This window comes from Sporobolomyces salmoneus (assembly GCF_050403485.1).
Source record: "Sporobolomyces salmoneus JCM6883 DNA, S_salmoneus_JCM6883_v1_ctg2, whole genome shotgun sequence".
Classification (NCBI taxonomy): Eukaryota; Fungi; Basidiomycota; class Microbotryomycetes; order Sporidiobolales; family Sporidiobolaceae; genus Sporobolomyces; species Sporobolomyces salmoneus.
In genome coordinates this window covers 661,573-681,571 of record NW_027481161.1, presented here as the reverse complement: position 1 = coordinate 681,571, position 19,999 = coordinate 661,573, and the positions used below count along the sequence as shown (strand labels likewise).

General features: G+C 52.0%; 6 protein-coding genes across 6 annotated transcripts; 4 read left to right on the top strand and 2 right to left on the bottom strand.

Moving 5' to 3' along the window:
• Positions 1-99: 99 nt before the first annotated feature.
• JCM6883_003771 (uncharacterized protein) lies at positions 100-2,841 on the top strand (the record flags this gene model as incomplete). Its single annotated transcript, XM_076628742.1, has 2 exons — positions 100-657; positions 721-2,841. 2 exons carry the CDS (start codon positions 100-102, stop codon positions 2,839-2,841), a joined length of 2,679 nt encoding a protein of 892 aa, XP_076491478.1.
• Positions 2,842-2,984: 143 nt separating this feature from the next.
• Positions 2,985-4,830, top strand: JCM6883_003770 (uncharacterized protein; the record flags this gene model as incomplete). Its single annotated transcript, XM_076628741.1, has 9 exons — positions 2,985-3,106; positions 3,228-3,262; positions 3,320-3,609; positions 3,672-3,729; positions 3,828-3,901; positions 3,973-4,067; positions 4,143-4,199; positions 4,451-4,530; positions 4,595-4,830. 9 exons carry the CDS (start codon positions 2,985-2,987, stop codon positions 4,828-4,830), a joined length of 1,047 nt encoding a protein of 348 aa, XP_076491477.1.
• Positions 4,831-7,030: 2,200 nt separating this feature from the next.
• JCM6883_003769 (uncharacterized protein) lies at positions 7,031-8,105 on the top strand (the record flags this gene model as incomplete). Its single annotated transcript, XM_076628740.1, has 2 exons — positions 7,031-7,043; positions 7,177-8,105. 2 exons carry the CDS (start codon positions 7,031-7,033, stop codon positions 8,103-8,105), a joined length of 942 nt encoding a protein of 313 aa, XP_076491476.1.
• Positions 8,106-8,825: 720 nt separating this feature from the next.
• Positions 8,826-9,876, top strand: JCM6883_003768 (zinc finger MYND domain-containing protein; the record flags this gene model as incomplete). Its single annotated transcript, XM_076628739.1, has 3 exons — positions 8,826-8,966; positions 9,080-9,307; positions 9,379-9,876. 3 exons carry the CDS (start codon positions 8,826-8,828, stop codon positions 9,874-9,876), a joined length of 867 nt encoding a protein of 288 aa, XP_076491475.1.
• A 1,121-nt stretch (positions 9,877-10,997) lies between these two features.
• JEN1 (monocarboxylate/H+ symporter) lies at positions 10,998-13,539 on the bottom strand (the record flags this gene model as incomplete). The annotated part of the gene is made up of 12 exons (XM_076628738.1): positions 10,998-11,134; positions 11,195-11,228; positions 11,304-11,389; positions 11,447-11,559; positions 11,653-11,726; positions 11,798-12,086; positions 12,233-12,509; positions 12,567-12,725; positions 12,782-12,877; positions 12,963-13,053; positions 13,119-13,270; positions 13,518-13,539. The coding sequence occupies 12 exons, from the start codon at positions 13,537-13,539 to the stop codon at positions 10,998-11,000; spliced, it is 1,530 nt and encodes a 509-aa protein (XP_076491474.1).
• A 537-nt stretch (positions 13,540-14,076) lies between these two features.
• Positions 14,077-19,562, bottom strand: JCM6883_003766 (uncharacterized protein; the record flags this gene model as incomplete). The annotated part of the gene is made up of 24 exons (XM_076628737.1): positions 14,077-14,135; positions 14,201-14,278; positions 14,341-14,461; positions 14,528-14,569; positions 14,636-14,748; positions 14,811-14,964; positions 15,024-15,336; positions 15,397-15,487; positions 15,553-15,754; positions 15,823-16,159; positions 16,226-16,504; positions 16,570-16,682; positions 16,750-16,848; positions 16,911-17,007; positions 17,071-17,177; positions 17,242-17,341; positions 17,407-17,564; positions 17,634-17,789; positions 17,858-18,047; positions 18,112-18,150; positions 18,211-18,259; positions 18,331-18,518; positions 18,602-18,640; positions 18,706-19,562. 24 exons carry the CDS (start codon positions 19,560-19,562, stop codon positions 14,077-14,079), a joined length of 3,981 nt encoding a protein of 1,326 aa, XP_076491473.1.
• Between the last annotated feature and the right edge of the window lie 437 nt (positions 19,563-19,999).

Below are 19,999 nucleotides of genomic sequence, written 5' to 3'. Positions count from 1 at the left end.
ATTGAATCGATAGTTGGCAAATGAGAGCGACCTCGGATCGGGCCTGGCTCTTCTCTCTCCATCTCTCCACTTTGCGACCGGCCTTCATTCCAGGCAGTCATGGCGGGGGAAGAGGATGTTCCCTCTAGTCGGCCAGAATCGAGAATATCTCAATCAGCCGACGAGGACGATTCCAACTCATTTCACGACGTCGACGAAACAAACGATCAACCTCCCACTCCCGAACCAACGATAGAGACCCCGGTAGTAGCAGATGATAAGGATCAAGACGATGAGACGAAGGAGACAGAACCACCAGTAGTTCCCGTTGAGGCTCCCCCACCAAACGACGATCACCTTCAAGCTCCTCCTCCCTCTCTCGAACCATCTTCCACCGCAACGTCGTCCACGACATCACTCCACCTCGAGCAAGACCCACCGGCAGCATCCGTCGACGAGTTAGTAGCGTTCCTACGAGGTCAAATCACGGATCTCACCTCGCAAGTGACGAGTCTCAACGGCAAACTAGTAAAGAGTTACACGACGAGGGGAGACCTGGAAGATAATTTGCATGATACGCAAGAGGTGGAACGTCAGTTAAGGAAGAGAGTGAAGGATTTGGAAGCCGACAAGGAGAAATGGACGAAGGAAATCGAACAAGGCGGTTGGGTCGAACGTGTGAGCCTGCTGAACAGCCTTTTCTTCGTTTCTCGACGTTGACTGACCTCGTTGATGTCGCAGGATCACGTACAAGGAGAAATGCAGAGGTTGATGACGAAAGTTGTCGAAGAAACTCAAACCCGTCAGACGGCAGTTCAAGCTCACTCGGCACTCGAAAACGAAGTCGAGAATCTCACTTCGAACCTGTTTGCCGAAGCGAACAAGATGGTCGCGTTTGAACGACTCGCGAGGGCGAGAGCGGAGGACAAAACTCGATCAGTCGAAGAAGCTGGAACTTCGATGCAGGCTCTCTTGGAGGACGTTCAAGTCGGTCTCAGAGACACGGTGACGAAGTTGGAGAAACGGGAGTCAGAAGTGGCAGAATTGAAGCGAAGGTTGGCCGCGCACGGTGAAATCGTTCCGGAGGATCCGACAGAACGAACCAGCATAGGAGGAGGAGGAATCGGAGGCGAGAATGGAGAAGAAGGCGATCTCGGAGGTAGCATCATCTTCTCGGACGGACAACACCTCGGCGTCAATCCTGCTCCCCTTCCGCTCGCGAGAGAACTATCTCAAGCTCCCATACCGTCTCAATTCGCCTCGCCTCGACTTCTCACTTCAGCTCTCCCGTATCAAGAATTCCTCACTTTCATCACCTATCTCCGGCAATTGCGCGTCACGACACTCGCTCGACCTCCCGATCCTCCTACACTCTCGACTCGAGGTTTCTCTTCTGAACCTCCTCCGACTTCTGCACTCTCACCCGCTCAACTCTTAGCTCCTCATCTCCTTCTCTCTACTCATCTTTCGCAACCGTTCCTCAAACGCTGCGTCGAAGAAGATTCCGATCCGGCTCTTCGACTCGATCTCGCTCCCGGATTAGGGTTCCTCAGTCGAAGAAGCGTCGGGAACGCCGTCGTCGACGGAACACTCCTCATCGAACCTCTGTCGAGCGGCCAAGACTTGCCCAGCGATAAATGTTCGCTATGCGGTTGCGGACTCGAGAAATGGTTCGCGAATTCGGGTGTGTCGATGAACCGATCGAAATCGAACGGAGCGAACTCTTCTTCGTCAAGCCTGACTGGAGTACCGACAACGACGGACCAACTGAATCAAACGATGAAGAAGATGCTAGGAGGAAGAGGATGGGGATTCACTCGATCGAATTCATCTTCGAAAGAAACCACTCCTACGATCTCGAACACTTCGCCAGCTCAGCCTTCGACGAACGACTCCTCCTCTTTCTCCTTCCCTTCTTATTCACCGTCTCATCATCCCCTCGACCATTCCCTTCAGATTCACATCTTCAAGATCAAAGACACCGCGACGTCTCGATACCCAATCTGCCCTTCGTACTGCCTAGCCCGACTTCGAGCGGTCTGCGAGTTTTGGACGTATGTTCGAGTAATCGAAAGAGGTCTCTTGCTGGAAGAAGGGTTCAAATTCGTCCAAGGGAGGAACGATACGATTCCGGTTCACGCCAACTCTTCGACGACTTCGCTCAATAAACTCAGCCGGAGTACGAACGGATCGACCGTCGATGTCAGTAAGAATGGTTCGGGATCGGTTGACTTACCGGGAGATGGAGAAAACAGAGGGTTGGCGATCGAGGCGAGAGATTTCGAAGCGGCAGATACAGAGATGGAAGGGACCCCGAGAATCATCGAGCCTGAGCCTTCGGAGGCAGACGAGAAGAAGGACGACAAGAAGGAGGCATCTTCTGACGAGAAAGCCACTGAAGCCGGAGAACCATCGAAATCGGATGAAACTCCCGCTTCATCCGTGCCAGCTTCTCCCGCCATTTCTCGACCTCAGACACCGAACAACGGTCTGACAGAGAACGCCAACACATCTTCGGCATCCCTCAACAAACCGAATCGACCTCCTAGATCTTCCGCTCGAGCGTCTCCTGCGATCGGTTCGAACCCTTCTCCTCCCGTCTCGCCTTCTTTCCCTCCGTCTTTACCTCCTCGACGCAACCCTTCAGCCCCTTCAACGCCCACTCCTCCCCCTCGACATCCGACTCAGCAACCTACGGAGAAAACTGGTGGAGAACTGATTGCGAATTCAATGGGTTGGGAGGATCGTTGTTGGTCGGAAGTCATCAGGCTGAAGGAGAGTGTATTCTGGACGAGAGTAGCAGCCGTATCGAGTGATGGTGGATTCGTTAGCGCTAGAGGTGCGAAGGTTTGGGTGCAGTAATCATTCTCCGTTTCTTCTTTTTGCCTTTTCGTATCTGTTCCTCGTTGTTTTCGGTGTGCTATTGTAACTGTTCTGGAGTAGCTTGCGCGGATCCGATGTGATTACTGAGAGGGGTTGCTGATTAGTGAGAGCTGAAAAAGGCAATGATTGAACATCACTCAACCTCTCGCGTAAGCTTCCAAAACAGATTACCCCTTCCAGCCTACTGTTCTTTTCTTCTTCTCTCACCCTACCACCAACTGCCACTTACTCTTACCTACACCATGTGAGTGACTCAACTTCACTCGTCTCGAGGTAGCTCGAGCGAACCGTGCGCTGACTGCTCCTGATGAAACTTTGATCTAAACTTGCTCGCCTCCTCTCGACTCCAACTTGTGCTTGTACAGGGTTGCCAAGATCGCTGTTGTCTACTACACCCTTTGTGAGCACTTCTACATCCTCACTAGCCCAGAAAGCGAGCTGACCTCGTGCTGTTTAGACGGTCACGTTTCGACCCTCGCTCTCGCTGAGGCTGAAGCCGCCAAGGCTACCGGCGCTGAAGTCGACATCTACCGATTCCCCGAGATCCTCTCTGATGAAGTTCGCGGCAAGATGTACGCCGGACCTCACCTTGATTACCCGGAAATCACCCCCGACGATCTCGTCAAATACGACGGATTCATCTTCGGTTTCGGAACCCGTTACGGACGTGCTCCCGCCGCTGCTTCTGCCTTCTTCGACCAAACTGGTGGACTCTGGGCGAAGGGCGCTCTTACCGGCAAAATGGCTGTAAGTTTTCGTTTTTCCCCCTTCGTCGCGGAAGATGAATCTGATGCGCCTCTCTGTGTCAGACTGTATTCACCTCGAGTGCCAGTAATCACGGAGGTCAAGAAACTACCGCATTAACCAGTCAGTCACTTCCGGGCTCCGTAACCACGTCGTTGTGTCGAAAACTGAAACTGAACGACGCCGTTCCCTTCTCCGACAACTTTTTCTCCCACATCTAGCCGTTCCCTTCTTCGCCCACCACGGAATAATTTTCGTCCCCGTCGGTTTCGCTGCTCCTGAGCTTACCGACCTTGTAAGTGACACTGCGTCGAAATTACGCGAAATCGAAATTTGCGAATTCTGACCCTTTCCGTTTTCTTGCAGACTGAAATCGTTGGAGGATCGGCCTACGGAGCTGCCGCTGTCGCTGGCGGTGATGGATCCCGTGCTGTCACCGAGAAGGAGCTCTCTGTCGCCAAGTAAGTCACGCTTTTCCCTCTGCAAAAGAGTTTTCGTCCCTGATGAGTCTCTTTTTGTACGTCGCACCCTAACAGGTACCAAGGTACTTTCTTCGCCAAGACTGTCGCTCAATTCGTTGCCGGAAAGTCCGCGTAAGCCAGCCTTTTCTTCAAAACCAATTAGCAGTAAAATAGTCCATCGAAGGAGGAGGAGGAAGTTTAGACTAGGAGGTCGGAGGGATATTTGTATTGTTCTTCCTACTCGCAATCAAATATCGTCTTCCCTCCTTCCTCCTTCTGTTGGGCGGCATCCAGGCTCGGAACACAACCAATCAGTTTTCAGAAGAGAATCGAGGCTGATGCAAATCTCTTTTGGCTATTGTGCCGTACCGCTACCTTCACAGTCTCGAGAGGCAACAACACTCTGGCGAGCCCGCATTGGCGAAAGCTCTTCCTACCTCGGCCGTCGCTACCGAAACCGCTCGTGAGTTTCGCATCTCGTTTTTCAACTTTGTCGCTTTTTGCTCACTCTCTCGACGTTTGGGCAGCCGAAAACACTGCTTCCGGATACGAAGTAGCTGACAAGGCTCCCGAGCCCGCCGCTACCGAATCGGCCCCCGTCGTCGAATCTACCCCTACTCCCGCTCCTGCTTCGACTGAGACTCAAACCCCTGCCGCAACTTCCGAGAAGCCTGTTGCGACCCCTGCCGCTCAACCCAAGCAACAAAAGAAGAAGGGAGGATTGTTCTCTTGCTGTGGAAAACCCGAAAACTACGAGTCGTAAAACTCGCGGTCGAATAACCCTTCTCTTCCTGTAATCTTGCTCCATCCTCCTCACATCCTCCTATCCTAGACCATCGTGTTTTACTCGTCATCAACACACTAATACTCCTAGCAATACATTTCTGGCCTCTGCCAAAGAGAGAAGGATCATCAAGCTCGAGCTCTCGTGACACGCGTCAAACAAGAGCTTCTGAAAAGGAGTCCGACTACTTGAGATCATGTCACTGTATCATTGCGGAGTGTATCTACAATTTCATTAAACCCCAAGAACTGAAGCCATTCAGGTTTGGATTCCGAAAACCGTATCGAGCCCTCGCCGTTCTCCCTCGTATCCGCAGCGACTGCAATGAAGTACTGTTCGGACCCCTCTTGTAGCCTTACTAGGTGAAAGTTCCATTCGGTGAGCCGCTTCCCTCGGAAGGAAGCGGAACCTACGAAGCCCTCAGAGGTTTTCGACAAGTCGAGGTCGAAGTCGAGTTGTGAAAGATCGCAGTGTAGACCTTCACCAGTCGTTTTGACATACGCTTCTTTGAGTGTCCAAAGAGCGAGAGCATGATGAAGTTTGGCCTCCTTTAACTGAAGCGCATCGAGTCTGGACTGTTCAGCCGTCGTAAGCTATCGATAGTCGGGTCCATGGTTCAGTTCTACCCCGAAATAGCAGAAGATCGAATGGAACACAGTACCTGGTCTGCGATCCCTCTCACAAATTCGTCAACCGTTGTCCCCTCCCAAGGATTTCGTATTCTCATCGTGTCGATGCCAATTCGTCGATCGACCGAGGCGCTTTTCGCTATAGTCACAATCGCGACGAGGTCGGAATCATGCGAGACATTGTAATCGAACGGGAAGGTCTGGAAAGCTTGATGAGTCTGAGTTTGGTGAAAAAACAGTCAGCGCGTTCTTGCTACGGTGCACGCTTGTCACTAAGATCGACAGATAATACTCACCGCGTACGGCCTGCCTTGAGGTGCCTTCTCGAACGTGAGGGATTGGTGGGATACGTTGGCTCTGTCTGCGAGAACGAATCGCGCGAGTAGTCGGCCCAGTAAGCAACCTGACAACGACAACGATACAGGGTTAGTCGGATCTCTAAACGTAAGGGACCAAGAGAAGCCTCTCACGGCGAGCGTCGTCCAGGAACCGTAGCTTTTGAATGTCGAGACGGCTTTGCTCGTCGACGAGGTTGAGGAGGGGGAGAAGGGAGGTGTGTGGCGCGAGGGATGATCCTTCAGTTCCGCTTGGGAAGCTTTCGTCGAGTCTGAGTATCCGAACTTCCATTGAAAGAGGAGGAGGAGCGGTTGGATGGGCGGCGAAAGCTGTGGCTGCTCTCGACAACGGCAGAACGGGACCACACCCAGGGACCGTAGGCGGCGGGTTTGAATTTGACTATCTGAGTCGTCAACGACGCTGTCGTCAGTTGTATGCTTTGTCGAGGGAGAACACGGGAACGAAAGATTGGAAACTTGCCTCTCCGGACCGAGCACTGACGTCGACTGAGCGACTACTGAGCGCCAACGATAATCCGAGCGTTCCGTGATAAAGAGGATCTGGCCAGCGACCAATGGCGGGCGAGTAGATAGTGAGGGCGAGAAGAGATAGGGAGTCGCAGAAGGCGTTGAGATCGATCGATGCGAGCGCTGAACAGTGAGAGTCTTCGTTCAAGATCCTGGTACGACTGTAAGGTAGCTACGGACGTCCTTCAGAAGTCGACTGAAGAGTGAGAGCGAAAAGGAGATGAAAGAAAGGATCGATCAACTTTTGCTCTCCTACCCTGCATTCGGTCACCAGAACAGCATTCGAATCACTGTAGAGGATATAAGAACACAGTAGAAGCTTCAGAGGCGCGCGAACGACCCTCCCTCCCGACCTCTTCACCTTCAACTCGAGTTCATCTCGGAATCACTCTCCAACCGCCTAGCTCCCTCTACGTGAGTTAGTTCTGCTTCTCAGGCTACCAGAATACTCGAAGCTGACCTAACGGGCGCCCACAGGCAACATCTATCGGCTCTTTCACCCGCTAGAATCTCTTCTTTCCCTCTCTCCTCGCGCTCTCGCTCTCTTCCTCTACCTCTGCCTTTCCGCCTTCCCAATCTGCTCACATTCCTTACCTCCCATCACTCAAGCCCTCGTTCCCCTTCTTGCGGTCATGCCGATTACATCACTCCCCTTCGAAATCATCATCGTGTCTCGCCTTCGTACGCATGTTGATGAAGCGTACGTCGGAAACTTGCCCCAATCGGTCAGGCTCTTCGTTGGAGGCTTGTAAAGATCGACCCGTCCTCGACTTCCTCTCTCGCTCAACACCTGCGGGAATTCCCTCATCTCGCGAAACTCGTCCATCTCTTAGTCGTGGAACCTGAACAAGCGGCGCCCTCCGATACGGAGGAGGAAGAGGAGAAAGACACGCCGCCCCTTGACGACCTCCTCTTCGTTCTGAACTCGACCCCGTCATTGGTTCGGCTCAACTTCGACGATGGACACTTTAACTTCCCCTCCTCCATAATTATCGAGGCGGCAAGCACTCTGCCACGACTTCAGGTGTTCGACTTCAGCACTGGTGGAAGAATCGACTGGACGCTCGAAACCACCAAGGCCTTCGATGTAGGCTTCCCGGTCATCGAAGATATTACGATCAAGTCAGAAGAGGTTTCTTTCCCCGAAGACATTCCTGACGCAGTTGCGCTCTCGACTCCCCGCAAGAAGTTGAAAATCTTGGACATCTCGATTCAAGAGGACCCCATTGCAGCTTCAAAGCTCACTACGCATCTTCTTCAACGACTCGATCCCATGATTCTTTCTCGATGTTTCTTCGACGGTTCACTGGTTCGCAACGTCAACTACGACTTTCTCGCAACCTGTTCAAGCTTAACTCATCTGCACCTTACGACGTGCCCCGACGACGTTCCCGATTCCTTTGCCGCCCTCCTCCAACATATCTCACGTCTCTCCTCCCTGCAACATGTCGAATTCCGAGTGTACCTTCGGTCCTGGGCAATTAACGTGGTTGCTGAGCCAAATGTCGACCTCGGACGGGTGCTCGAAGTCTTTCCACCTTCGTTGAGAAAGTTCGTCATGCACCTCAAATTGAACGATTGGGAATCGATCCCCGAACGGCGAATTCCTGAGTCTCCGCATCCGGCACCGATTCAATTGAGCGCTTATCGACCCGTGGGCAAAAACGACGCCCGACGTACTATCGCGTGGAAAGACGAAAAGATCGAGGGCGGCGGGGAGAACTGGTATCGTTGCGAAGTCAAGCGAGGGATTCAAGTTTGAAGTGATCACGAGGTGAGTTCTCGTCTCGCAATCCAGAATCCGCTTGAGACTGATCTCGCTCGCAGCAGAGTAGACCACGAACCTCAAAAGAGGGCAGAGAGATCGGTGCGCACGCAGTCGAGACACAAGCGGTCAACGTCGAAAAGGACGAAGGAGGAAGAGAGGAGGAACTTCCAGCTAGAGTCAGAGGTCTACGCTTGTTGCTTCCTGTCTGCGACCGTGCTCTCTCTTACCCTTGTGTCCTCGATCAGAGCTCAAACTCTCTACCTTTTTCTCCGTCGCGAGGCAATCAAACAATCTCTGTGTTCTTCTGACCGACCTCGTTTCGATTCTCCTCAAACTCTCTCACTTCTTTCTCAAGATCGTAATCTCTCCTCCCATCTCGAAGGTGTCCGTTGAGGTAGACCTCTGCAGACTCGATACGAAGCTCGTTGTAGAGAGCTTCGTCGACTTCACAACGAAATTGGAAGACTCGCTCAGGAGTTTTCGCGCGAAAGTTGCAGGCGACAGTGTTAGACTTCCGCACGTTCGCTTACAGCGCTATGCGAGAGTATACAAAACCGCCTGGAAAAGACTCCTGGCGGAGTTACCGCGGAGTGCGGGAAGGATGAAAGGCTCGAGGGCAACTCGGTTTCCTTTTTGTCTCTCTCCTCTCTTCTCATCCTATCCCGCCGTAGCGATACTCTTTCTTCGCCACGGATCAACCACACGGTTGGCACGATGACTTCAGCGGCGAACAGCGGAACATTACTGGGTGGAGAATGCGTAGTTTGCGGGAAGAAAACAACGTTGAGGTGTTCAGCCTGTTCAAAGGCAGGGCTAGGATGGATGTTCTTCTGCTCGATTGATCATCAGGAACTCGTGAGTTCCTACCACCATCATTCGTTCAATCCTTTCGCTTTCAACGTCTTTCCTTCATTCCTTCGAACCTCTGCGTGGCGCTGATTCTGCCCTCGACTGTCCTACCATAACAGATCTGGAAAGTACACAAACGAGTCTGTGGGAAAGCGGCCTTCGAATGGCCAGCTTTGAATGACGAGGAGGTTCAGTTCATTTGGGAGTTACGAGACAAGTTCTATGACGGATTACCCTTCATCGACATAGTGCTCGAGAGTGGAATCCGGCACGTTGGAGCTGGGGTGGGAGGTTTAAAGCTGTCCGAAACAGTACGACCTAAGGAAACGCGAGAGGGTCTTTTCTTGGTGCGTCCAAGCTTTTTCTGCACTCACGCCACGCGCTGACCAGCAACCTGGTGCTCTCGATCGTTCGTTAGGCGCTTCTTCATAACACGGGCGCTGGTCCACTCAACACCAGAAACGACGTTTCGAGATTTCTGCGATCATACGCTTTCCAAGTTCCACTGTTCGGGGGAAATGTAGACGAGGACAAGCAGGAAGCTCAAGTAGAGATCGAGGACTCGATTGAACTCGTCGTCAAACGCCCGTTCGATTTCATGGCGTATCTTCTCGAAAGTGAAGCTCTTTTGAGACGACAGTCGACAGCAGCCCGCAACTTAGCTTCTTCAGCCGGATGGTATTCGATTTTCCAACATCGTTTCCTCATTCTCATTGCAGTCCTCGGTGCTCTCGCCTCTCGACAAGGGGGTCCTCCTCCTTTGACTACCGAAAACCTCGGTTACTTCAAACACACGATGAACGCCTGCAAGTGCATACCGAGCCCGGATTCGAGTCGTCCCGACATCGAGATTCTCCGAAGGCTCTTTGATAAAGTAGGCCAGTCGTCCAATCTCGAGATGACCCTGGGAAATTGAGTCGTTCCGAGAATTTTCCCCTTCTTTGCTCTCGTTACTTCACGTTGTTCCCCTATAGCTCGAACTATCTGCAGGTTAAACTTTTGAGTATCGCAATCGACCAAGAATCGCTGTCTGCAAGTCAGTCCCCCCAAATCCAGTTCCATGGTAAAAGCTTGTGAAGTTCGTCAGATTCCAGCTTACTCAAGGCGACATAGTGTTGTAATATCTTTTGACTGCTCCTCACTTGAATCCGCTCATGCTCAGTTCAGCTTTTGGGGGAGGGGAGAGGTGAAGAAAGGAAGTGTGTCCGAACACTCGTTGGATCCGGCTCCAGATCATCCGGAGCGCGCGTCTTGCTACGTCGAGGTCGCTAGAAGTCTTGCTGAGTTCTAGCACGAGTCGGGTGAGCTCTTGTGAGGCAGGCGGAGGTGCGAGAGTCGAAAGGAGATGAGAAAGGATCGATCAACTTTTGCTCTCTGACGCTTCACTCGATGATCAGAACGACCCCACGCTCACGGTAGAACATACAACAGCCTAGTCGAAGGTCTAGACGCGCACTAAGGACCAATCTTCTCGACCTCTTCAGCTTCAGCTCGTCTTCATCTCCCATTCAAGGTTGACCGCTCAGCGTCCTTCGAGGTGAGCCTGAGCTGCTCTTTAGGCTACTCTGATAATCGAAGCTGACAATGTAGGCGCACGCAGACCGCCTCCCTCGGCTCTTCCCGAGGAATCCCTACGTTCTTTCGCCTCCCTTCACATTCGAGCTTCCCGATCCTTTCTGACAAGTCTCTGTGGACCACGGAGAGGAAGGAACAACGAGCGTGCGTGTGAGCGGTGAGTTCGTCGTGCGCGCGTTTTGTAGAAGAGATTGAAATTGGAAAGTCGGACGAGACGCAATGGAAAGAAGAGTCGGAAGAAGACGACGAGCAGTCTACCGGCGAGCCGCCTAGAAGCTGTTCGCGAGTCGGAGAAGTCGGAGAAATATCGAGAAGGAGTCTGAATTGGTCTGAGCTTTCTCCGGTACAACTTTCGGTTCTCAAAGGTTCAATTGTGAGATTCCAACCTTGAACACGTAATCACCCCATACAGCGACAAAGTACGACGATATGATATATACACAGACGAGAGAAGCGAGTGGACTAGTAGTGGGAAGATTCGCGAGTGGAAGCCTTTTCCACGCCATCCGAAACTGAGGCTTGTTCGCGGTGAGATTCTTCTCCCTTGTACATTCCTTTTTCGGAGTTGTATGGACGAGCGGAGACAGCCTTGTCGTCGACTGCAGTGGCAGGAAGAGTCAGATTTCGTTCAAAGGTTGATCAGGTCAGATCGATCTTACGTTCTTCGATCTCGTCGTTTCCGGCACCCTCCTCCTTTCAAGTCGGATATCATAGTCAGAGTCAGTCTCTTGGAACGAGGAACAACTCAGATAGACAAGCACGACTCACAAAAGCAGCTTTACCCTTCTCAAAGTGGGAACCGTGGTACTCGCGACCGATGAGGCTACAGGCAATCAACCAACACGCAACGACGCCTGCGGAATCTGCGTCAGTGCCTCGTTGAGGGAAATTCGAGAACGCAAGAGACTCACCGATCAAAATCGCACCAACCTTTCCGTAATCTGGGCGTCCCTCTGCCGTTCTGAGGTTTGATCCAGCCGTGGCTTCGATCTGCGCAGATGCACTCGATACCATGTTCCCGAGTCTATGGAGAACACACAAAAAAGAAAACAAGAAAAGAAAAAACGGAATTAGCACGAGCTGATACATTGACGTTGTTCGAAGGAGAAGGGCTCACTGGTAGAAGAGACCGGGGAAAACAGCACGGAACGCAACTGGAGAGATCTCTGATAGATAAATGGGGACGACTCCCTAAATCGATGAACCCTTACCGATCAGTTTTCTGTTCGCGCTGCAGATGCAGTGGCTGATTAATGACTTACCCACGCGCCCTGAACGCCCATTTGCATGCAGAAAGCCCCGGCCGCAAGGGGTCCGAAGCTGTTCGGGAGGTACCAGAGAGGAATGAAGGCGATACTCCAAAGACAGCAGACGATGATTGTGAGACGACGACCGAGGTATTGCGAAACGTATCCGGCGATAGTTCCTCCAGCGACGGCTCCGCAGTTCCCGATGATGGTCGCCAAAGTAGCTTCATGAGCGCTGAGACCCTTGCCTTCCTTGATGAGCGATGGGTAGACGTCTTGACTGCCGTGCGAGAAGAAGTTGAACCTACAAGGAAGATAACGTTGGCTCAGGATCTAGTAAGCGAATGTGAGGAAAACAAAACCGCTGAGGCAAAAGGTTTGGGACGCAATCACCTCCGGCGGATTGCAACCTCCTCCAACACGATATACTGAATAGGTGGAAGAACGTACCCTGTCATGAGGCAGAGAGCGAATACACAGCGAACCCAGTGAAGTTTGAGTGCACGGCCCGCTTCGCGAATGAAAACCTTCGATTTTCGTGAGCTCGAAACCGCATTTCCAGAAGCCTTCTCGGCGGCACGTCGTTCGAGGAAGTAGGTAGATTCGGGGAGACATAGTCGTAGGATGGCTGCGAAAGTTGAGACTGCCGCCGCGAAGAAGAACAAGATTCTCCAATCGTCATGTTGCGCGACGAGGGTGAGGTTGATGACGGCGCTGATCAAGTAACCTGGAGAGTAGACCGGTAAGTACAAGGTAGAAGGGACTCAGACAGGGGCAGACGTACCGACCGCGTATCCTTGCTGAAGAATTCCCGAAAAGAGTCCTCGAGCTTCGACGGGTAGTTCCTCGAGCGCAGCGGCGGCCGCGCACGGCCAAATACCTCCCATGGCAATACCGAAGAGACTGCGTACTGCGAGGAAAGCGCCGAAATCCTTCGTGAAAGCTAGTAATGCGAACATATCAGCATCCGGACGAAAGCTAGTTTGCGCATTGACTGACCTGTAGCCAGACTCAAAACGGCGCAACAAAGTAGATCGATGATGAGAGGCCATTTGCGTCCGTATCGATCAGCGGCGAGCCCAAAGATAATGGCACCTGCAGAAACAAGCGTTCGTTGTCAGTAACGAGCGTTCGCAAAATCTGTGCAAAGATCGAGAATAGCGAAAGGAAAGACGCTTACCGAGCGGCCTGAAAAGGAGGGTAAGGGTGATAGCAGTGGTGATGGTCTTCAAAGGCTGGTTGAAGAATTCAGAAAGACGGGAAGCGGCGAGCTGAAAAAGAGAGCGTGGCGAAATCAGCTATAGCCATGGGCAGTCCGCGAGAGAACTAGACTTACCGAGACGGCAAAGAAGTCGATTCCATCGACGGTCCATGCCAACCAGTTGACGGAGAAGACGATATATTGCAAGAAAGTGATTGAGCCCAAGACGCTTCCGAGCGAAATGGTGCTTCGCTCAGATTTCGGTGGAGTTCTCGGAAGATTGGCAACTGAGACGAGGGAGTGTCAGAGGAAAGGGCGACGAGTAGGAAGGATGAGGTGGGGAGAGGGTGGATGGAGGGAAACGATGGAAGTCAGTCAAACAGGTTTGCGAGATGCCTTATAATTCACGCCCTCCTGACCGTCGTCCTCGATTCTCACTCGCCACCTGAAAGCAGCGACAGAGAGGCTACACAGTCCGGAAAGAAAGGGGAGTGGGGACAGGGAAGGGGTCAATCTCGAGAGGGAATGACTCACTGAATTGTTGTAAGATTCCCATCTTTGACGGTGATAGTCGGGCTGAGAGTCTCGACAGTGGGTATTCGAGTCGAAGAGGAAACGAGAGGATGGAGAGAGGAAAGCAAGCAGAGCGAGGAGAGCGAGGAGAGCGAAGCGGAATTACAGAAAATCAAAGCGAATCTCGAATGGGGGAGCGAATTTCAAAGTTTTTGATCTAAAAACAGACTCCTCGAAATGGGGGATAAAGTCGTTAGCGCGGAGCCCAGAGAAAGGTTCGAAGGGCACTCTGCACACGACTCACCTCGTTGAAATTGGGCCAAAACTCCGGTGTCAAATTGGGTCGGAGGAATGTTGAAGCGACGAAATTGAATGCAGCGACCGGCTCATTTCGATGAGAGGGTGGACAAGGGTCGTCATGGGCGAGAAGAGGCATTTGCACTGGCAACAAGAGCGACAAGGACAACTAATGATCAAAACAATGGAGGTAACGAAAATTGGAAAGGGTATAGAAATGTACCAAAGAGTATGATAAGTTTCAGGCGAAAGAGGGGTGAACGACGAGAGAAGAGAGTCAGAATCAGTGATCTCGAAGATCGTTCTTGCGGGATTGATTCGAATTCGGGTTCGCAAAGAGACCTAGCGACCGCGACTAGGAGTATTAGCACTGACGACGACGCGTTGATGCGAAGAGCGAGACTCACCTGCTCTTCGCTGTAAGACGATCTTGTTGATGATCGCGAGGAGATCCGGTTTTCGCAAAGGCTTCGTGAGGTAATCGTCTGCGCGAAGCGAGATGAAAGATCAGATCCGGGTCAACATAAGCTGAAGGATAGATGCTTACCCATTCCAGCTTGAATACACTTCTCACGGTCTCCGAGCATAGCGTGAGCGGTGAGTGCGACGATCGGTAGTCGTTCGAGGCCATTTTGCTCCTCGAACTTGCGAATGATTTGCGTCGCCTCCTACAAAATGTAATTCTCTGTGTCAGCTCGCGTAGAGCGGCAGAGACGAAAACAACAGAGACGAACCATTCCTCCCATGAAAGGCATGCTGAGATCCATGAGCACGATCTATTCCGAGTAACGAGACGTGTCAGCCGGATCTGTCAGACTTCAAGACAGATTCTAGCGACTCACATCGTAGAAGTTCTTCTTGACGGCTTCGAGGGCCAAGGCACCGTTCTCGACGACTTCGGTTTGATGACCTGCACTCTCGAGGAACTTGAGGGCGACTTTTTGGTTGACGATATCTACAGAGCGAATGAGTCTGTTAGCGAAAGACAACTCGGGGGTACAACGAGAGACAACTCACTGTCTTCGGCGAGAAGTACCTTGAACGAAGCGTCTCCTCCTCGCTCGGAAGGTATCCGGTTGCTGGCTTCGAGCGCGGGCAAGAGCGCGTTACACATATCTTGAGCGTTCGTCGGCGACTCGACACAGTTGGCGACACCGAAATCGAGGCAGTACTGAAGGAAGAAGCAGATGTCAGCGAGGAAAACCACGTCAAAACACGGTGGAGCCTTACTTTGAGGTTGAGTTGAGGGATCTGAGGAGTGATGAGGACAAGAGGGATGTAGCGAAGATGTTCGACATCTCGCAGGCGTTCGACAATCGAAAGTTGGTCGACGAGGACAGTGTCGAAGTAGCCAGTCTGCGATTGATCGAGCATGCAGGCCTCCTCCATCGTATCGACGACGGTAATCTCGAGGCCGAGTTGTTCGACAGATTCGATGACACTCGGGTCGTGATGGAGCGTGTCGATGAAAAGGATCCTTCGACCTGGATGAGGAATGAGCGTCTTCTGTCGAACTTGATCGAGATTCCATTCTCCGATACGACTAGAAGCAGCACGGTTCAGCGTCGAGCTCTGTGAATGAAAAGGCAGATCGATGGCTCACCATTGAATAGTAAAGTAGAATTGAGACCCTCGCCCGAATTGCGAAGTTACCCAAAGTTCACCTCCCATGAGCTGAACAAGTCGTTTCGAAACTGTCGACGAGAATGACAGACATTCAGCTCTACGAAGGGTCAGAGGAGGAAGAGCTTCGACTGACTCGTGAGCCCGAGACCAGTTCCTCCATACTTTCTCGTCGTTGATCCATCAGCTTGAGCGAAAGTGTCGAAGATGAGGTTGAGCTTGTCAGGTTTGATTCCGATACCCGTATCGCTGATACAGAATTCAAGTTGATACGTCTTCTCTTCGAGGTCGGCGGCTTGTAGTCGGCACGAGAGAGCGACTTGACCTCTTTGAGTGAACTAACACCAGAAGACCGACAAGATCAGCTTCTGCAACAGCCAAACATTTCTGTTCGAGGTGGACGTACCTTGATAGCGTTACCGACGAGATTTGTGATGACTTGACGGAGACGAAATGGATCACCGACGAGAAGATCGGGAATGTCGGATTCGACCGAGTACATCAAGTCAAGACGACTTTGAGTAGCCTTGACCGCGAGAGTCTTGAGGATACCGAAGACGGCAGATCGAGCACTGAACGGAATCGATTCGACGGTCATTCGTCCGGCTTCGATCTTCGAGATATCGAGAATGTCGTCGATGATGAGTAGTAGCGAGTTTGCGAGGTTCGAAACGATCATGAGATTCTCTCGTTGTTGACGAGTGAGATCAGTCTCGAGTGTAACTCCGGTCAACCCAATGATACTGCACGAGGAGAGATCGAGTCAGTCGCGCAATCTCAAGCGCGCAGGGAAAAGAGACTCGGCGTACCCGTTCATCGGAGTACGAATCTCGTGCGACATGTTGGCGAGGAACTCGGACTTGGACCTGTTGGCCAACTCGGCAGCCTCCCTTGCCATCGTGTTCTTTTGCAGCGAATCTCGCAACGAGAAGACCATCTTGTTGATCTTGGTCTTGAGCGAATCCATCTCTCCGCTTGCTTCGACGGTGACGAAAGAGCTGAAGTCTCCCTCGGTAGCGGCGGCAGAGATTTGAGCGAACGCTCGCACTTGAGACGTCAAGTTAGTCGCCATCGTGTTGACGTTCGCGCTATAGAAAAGGAAGATTGATCAGCTTACTTCGAGGAAATACTTAGACTTGGGAGTGAGGCTTACGTAATCTCTTGCCAGGTTCCCTCGATGTTGTCGACCTTGGCGGTAACACCTAGATTTCCTTTCGTTCCGACCTCGTGAGCGACTCGAGTGACCTCGGAAGCGAAAGTAGCAAGCTGAAAGGGAACGAATGAGCCAGTCAGTGAAAGGAGAAGGAGGACAGTACACGACTGTGAGACTCACTCGGTCAACCATGGAGTTGATCGTCACGACGAGTTGAAGAACCTCTCCATTCGCTTCGATCGTAACCTTTTGCGACAAGTCTCCTCGAGCGACGGCAGTCTGCGAGCCCAGACGAGAAGTGAGCATCGAGGCGAACATGAGAGAGCGCGAAAGGAGCTTACAGTGGCTTTAGCGATACTTCGTACTTGATCGGTCAAATTTCCACACATTTGATTGACCGAATCGACGAGCGATTTCCATTCTCCAGAGACGTTGATACTATAAACACGGCGTCTGGTCAGTTTCGACAGCATCCGGAGCGAATAAAGAAAAGAGACTGACACGTAAGCTTGACCTCCGAGTTGACCGTCAGTTCCTACTTCTTTCGCGACTCTCGTAACTTCTGCGGCGAACAGACGAAGCGAGTCGACCATGGAGTTGACCGTGAGCTGTCGGGAGATGGAGCGAGGTCAGTTGACGAGAGCGATGATGAGACGAATGAGGACGACAAACCTTGAGATCCAGCATTTCTCCCTTGACCTCGACATCGATCTTCCTTGACAAATCTCCCTCTGCTACTGCTCGAGTGACGTCTGCGATGGATCGTACTTGTCTGCAGGATGAGGCACAAAGATGAGCCGAGAGCTCGTGTTTCGAATAGGAAGAGGGGAAACTCACTGAGTAAGGTTCATAGCCATCGTGTTGACCGAGTATACTAGCGATTTCCATTCTCCTTGTACACCCTCGACGTTGGCAGTACCTCCGAGTTGACCTTCGGTTCCTACCTCGAGAGCGACTCGAGTTACTTCGGAAGCGAATCTTCGAAGTTGAGCAACCTGAATGACAGACAATCCTGCATCAGCTCATCTTTCGTGGATCGAAAAAGCGGGAAGGGAGGGGCTCACCATCGAGTTGACCGTAGTTTTGAGTTCTCGAATCTCGCCTTGAGCTCCGATATCGACCGTCTTCGTGAGATCTCCGTTCGCGACAGCTTTGGTGACGGATGCGATCTCTCGCACTTGAAGCGTCAAGTTTTGAGCCATTTGATTGACGGATTCAGTCTGCGCAGTAGAGAGGCATACGAGTGAGCTCAGGAAAGAGGGCAGGAGGAGGAAGAGTGGCTTCTCACAAGTTCTTTCCAGGTACCCTCGACATCTCGCACGACTGCTTGTCCACCCAATTGTCCATCCGTTCCTACTTCCTTCGCTACTCGAGTTACCTCAGCCGAGAAGATTCGCAACCGCATGACCATCGAGTTGACCGTTTCTTTCAAAGTTGCCATTTCTCCTTGTACTTCTGCGTCGATCGTTTTAGAGAGACTAAGAAGAGAGGAAGAGTAGTGAGTACTTCGTGCGACGGTTCAAAGATTCTGAGACTACTCACTCTCCGCGAGCGATGGCAGATGTAACGATGGCGATAGATCTGAAAGTTCAACGGCAATATTAGCGTGATTCGAATGCCGCGAAATAGGAGAGAGCTTACCGAATTTGAACCGTCAATTGAGTAGCCATAGTGTTGACAGTCTCGGTCACTGTCGAGTGAAAGAACAAAATCTCAGCCCTGAAACTTTCGCGAGAGGAGATTGAAAAACGATTGACTTACAAGTCTTCCAAGTACCTTCGACGCCAGTGACGACGGCTTGACCTCCCAGTTGACCCATAGTACCGACATCGAGCGAGACTCGAGTGACCTCGGAGGAGAACAGTCGAAGTTTGTAAACCATGTCGTTGATAGTTTCCTTCAAAGTAGCCATTTCACCGTCGACTTCTGCGTCGATAGTCTTTGTCAAACTGTGAATAGAACAGAAGAATAGACGGAGTCAGCTCTAGTGGTCTCTTCAGGTGGAGAATCACCGGAGAGAACGAGAACTTACTCTCCTCGAGCGATAGCCGAAGTGACGACAGCGATGGATCTAACGCGGGCCCCACGAGAACTCAGTATGTTGTTGAGATTGCAGACATGAAGAGAGGAACGTACCGAACTTCATTGTCGTGAGAGAGTTGAGAACGATGCAACTCTTCGGCATGTAACACTTTGAGCGCTTGAATCTGATCTTCGTAATTCCGTCTCGCCTCTTCGAGCGTATCTCCCACCACGGTAGGTCTTCTCGCAGCCCACAGTTCGGGCTCTGAAAGCTGTTCCCCCTCGGAATTACCTATCGGATCATTTCCTTCTCCTTCCCTCGCTTCCGCCGTTGTCGGTGTCGGCTCGGTCGGCCTACGTTTGTGAGTATGGGAGAACGATTCAGTCGAAGGGATGAGAGGGGAGAGTTGGTCGTGAGGTTGGAGTCGATCGGCGATTCGACTAAGGCAGGCAACAATCGCATCCGTCTCTTGAGGTTTACCTTCCGGAGTCGACATGAACGTAGCTGGTGCTGCATGGCTCGCTGCGAGGTTCGAAAGGTGATGTGCGATACTCGCCGGGTCGGATTCGAGAGCAGTGAGGAGAGCGAGAGTGAAGGCAGGGAAGGTATTGATAGGTGCCGAGGAAGCGAGAGGGGCCGTCATACTCGCGGGAGAGAGCGGGGCTGCTCCCGACAGAGTCGCCGAGAGTGGTACTGCCGTCGCGTCTTGGAAGGAGTTGTTGGACGAGGTGGATAATCCCTTTGTGAGGCCTGCACTCCCGGGCGAGGCCATGGGTAGTTTCGGCGAAGGGAACGAGAGTACCGAAGAGGCTGGAGTGAGGATCGAAGATTCGGAAGAAGAATAAGTTGAAGTCGAAGAAGAACTTGAAGAAATGCTGAGGGGTAATGAAGGTCGGTGTACGGAAAGAGACGCGAAAGAACGGGAAAATGGGTCGGAAATGTCGAGATGTGAATCGCTAGCGTCTGACATCCGTCGAGACCTGTTCAAGGGTGGAGGGAAGTGCTGAAAGGGCGTGAAAACGTGATTTCGAGCTTCGCAAGGAGGTCGAAGCGGACGAGTCTCAACCTGAAGTTGGTTCCGATGGAGGAGGGTAGAGGTCGTCGATTCGAGTCGAATGCAACAAGTCAGAGAGCGAAAGAGGTTGGAATCGCGGGGAGGTTGAAGTTGCGAGGAGTCGTCGCAAGGAGCTTTTTGACAGAATTCCTGCCATGGATTCGCTCAAATTTCGAGGCTCGACCCAGCCGTCTGCTGACTGGTCACGGTCCTACACTAGCGACATACGAATTAGCTGAAAGAATGCGAGAAATATCGCAGCTGCAGGACTCGACTAATTTCCGGGTCTTTTTTTCTGGCGGGCTTTCCTCGCTGGACTGAGCGCGAATATGTAGCCGTCAGTACCCCGTAGG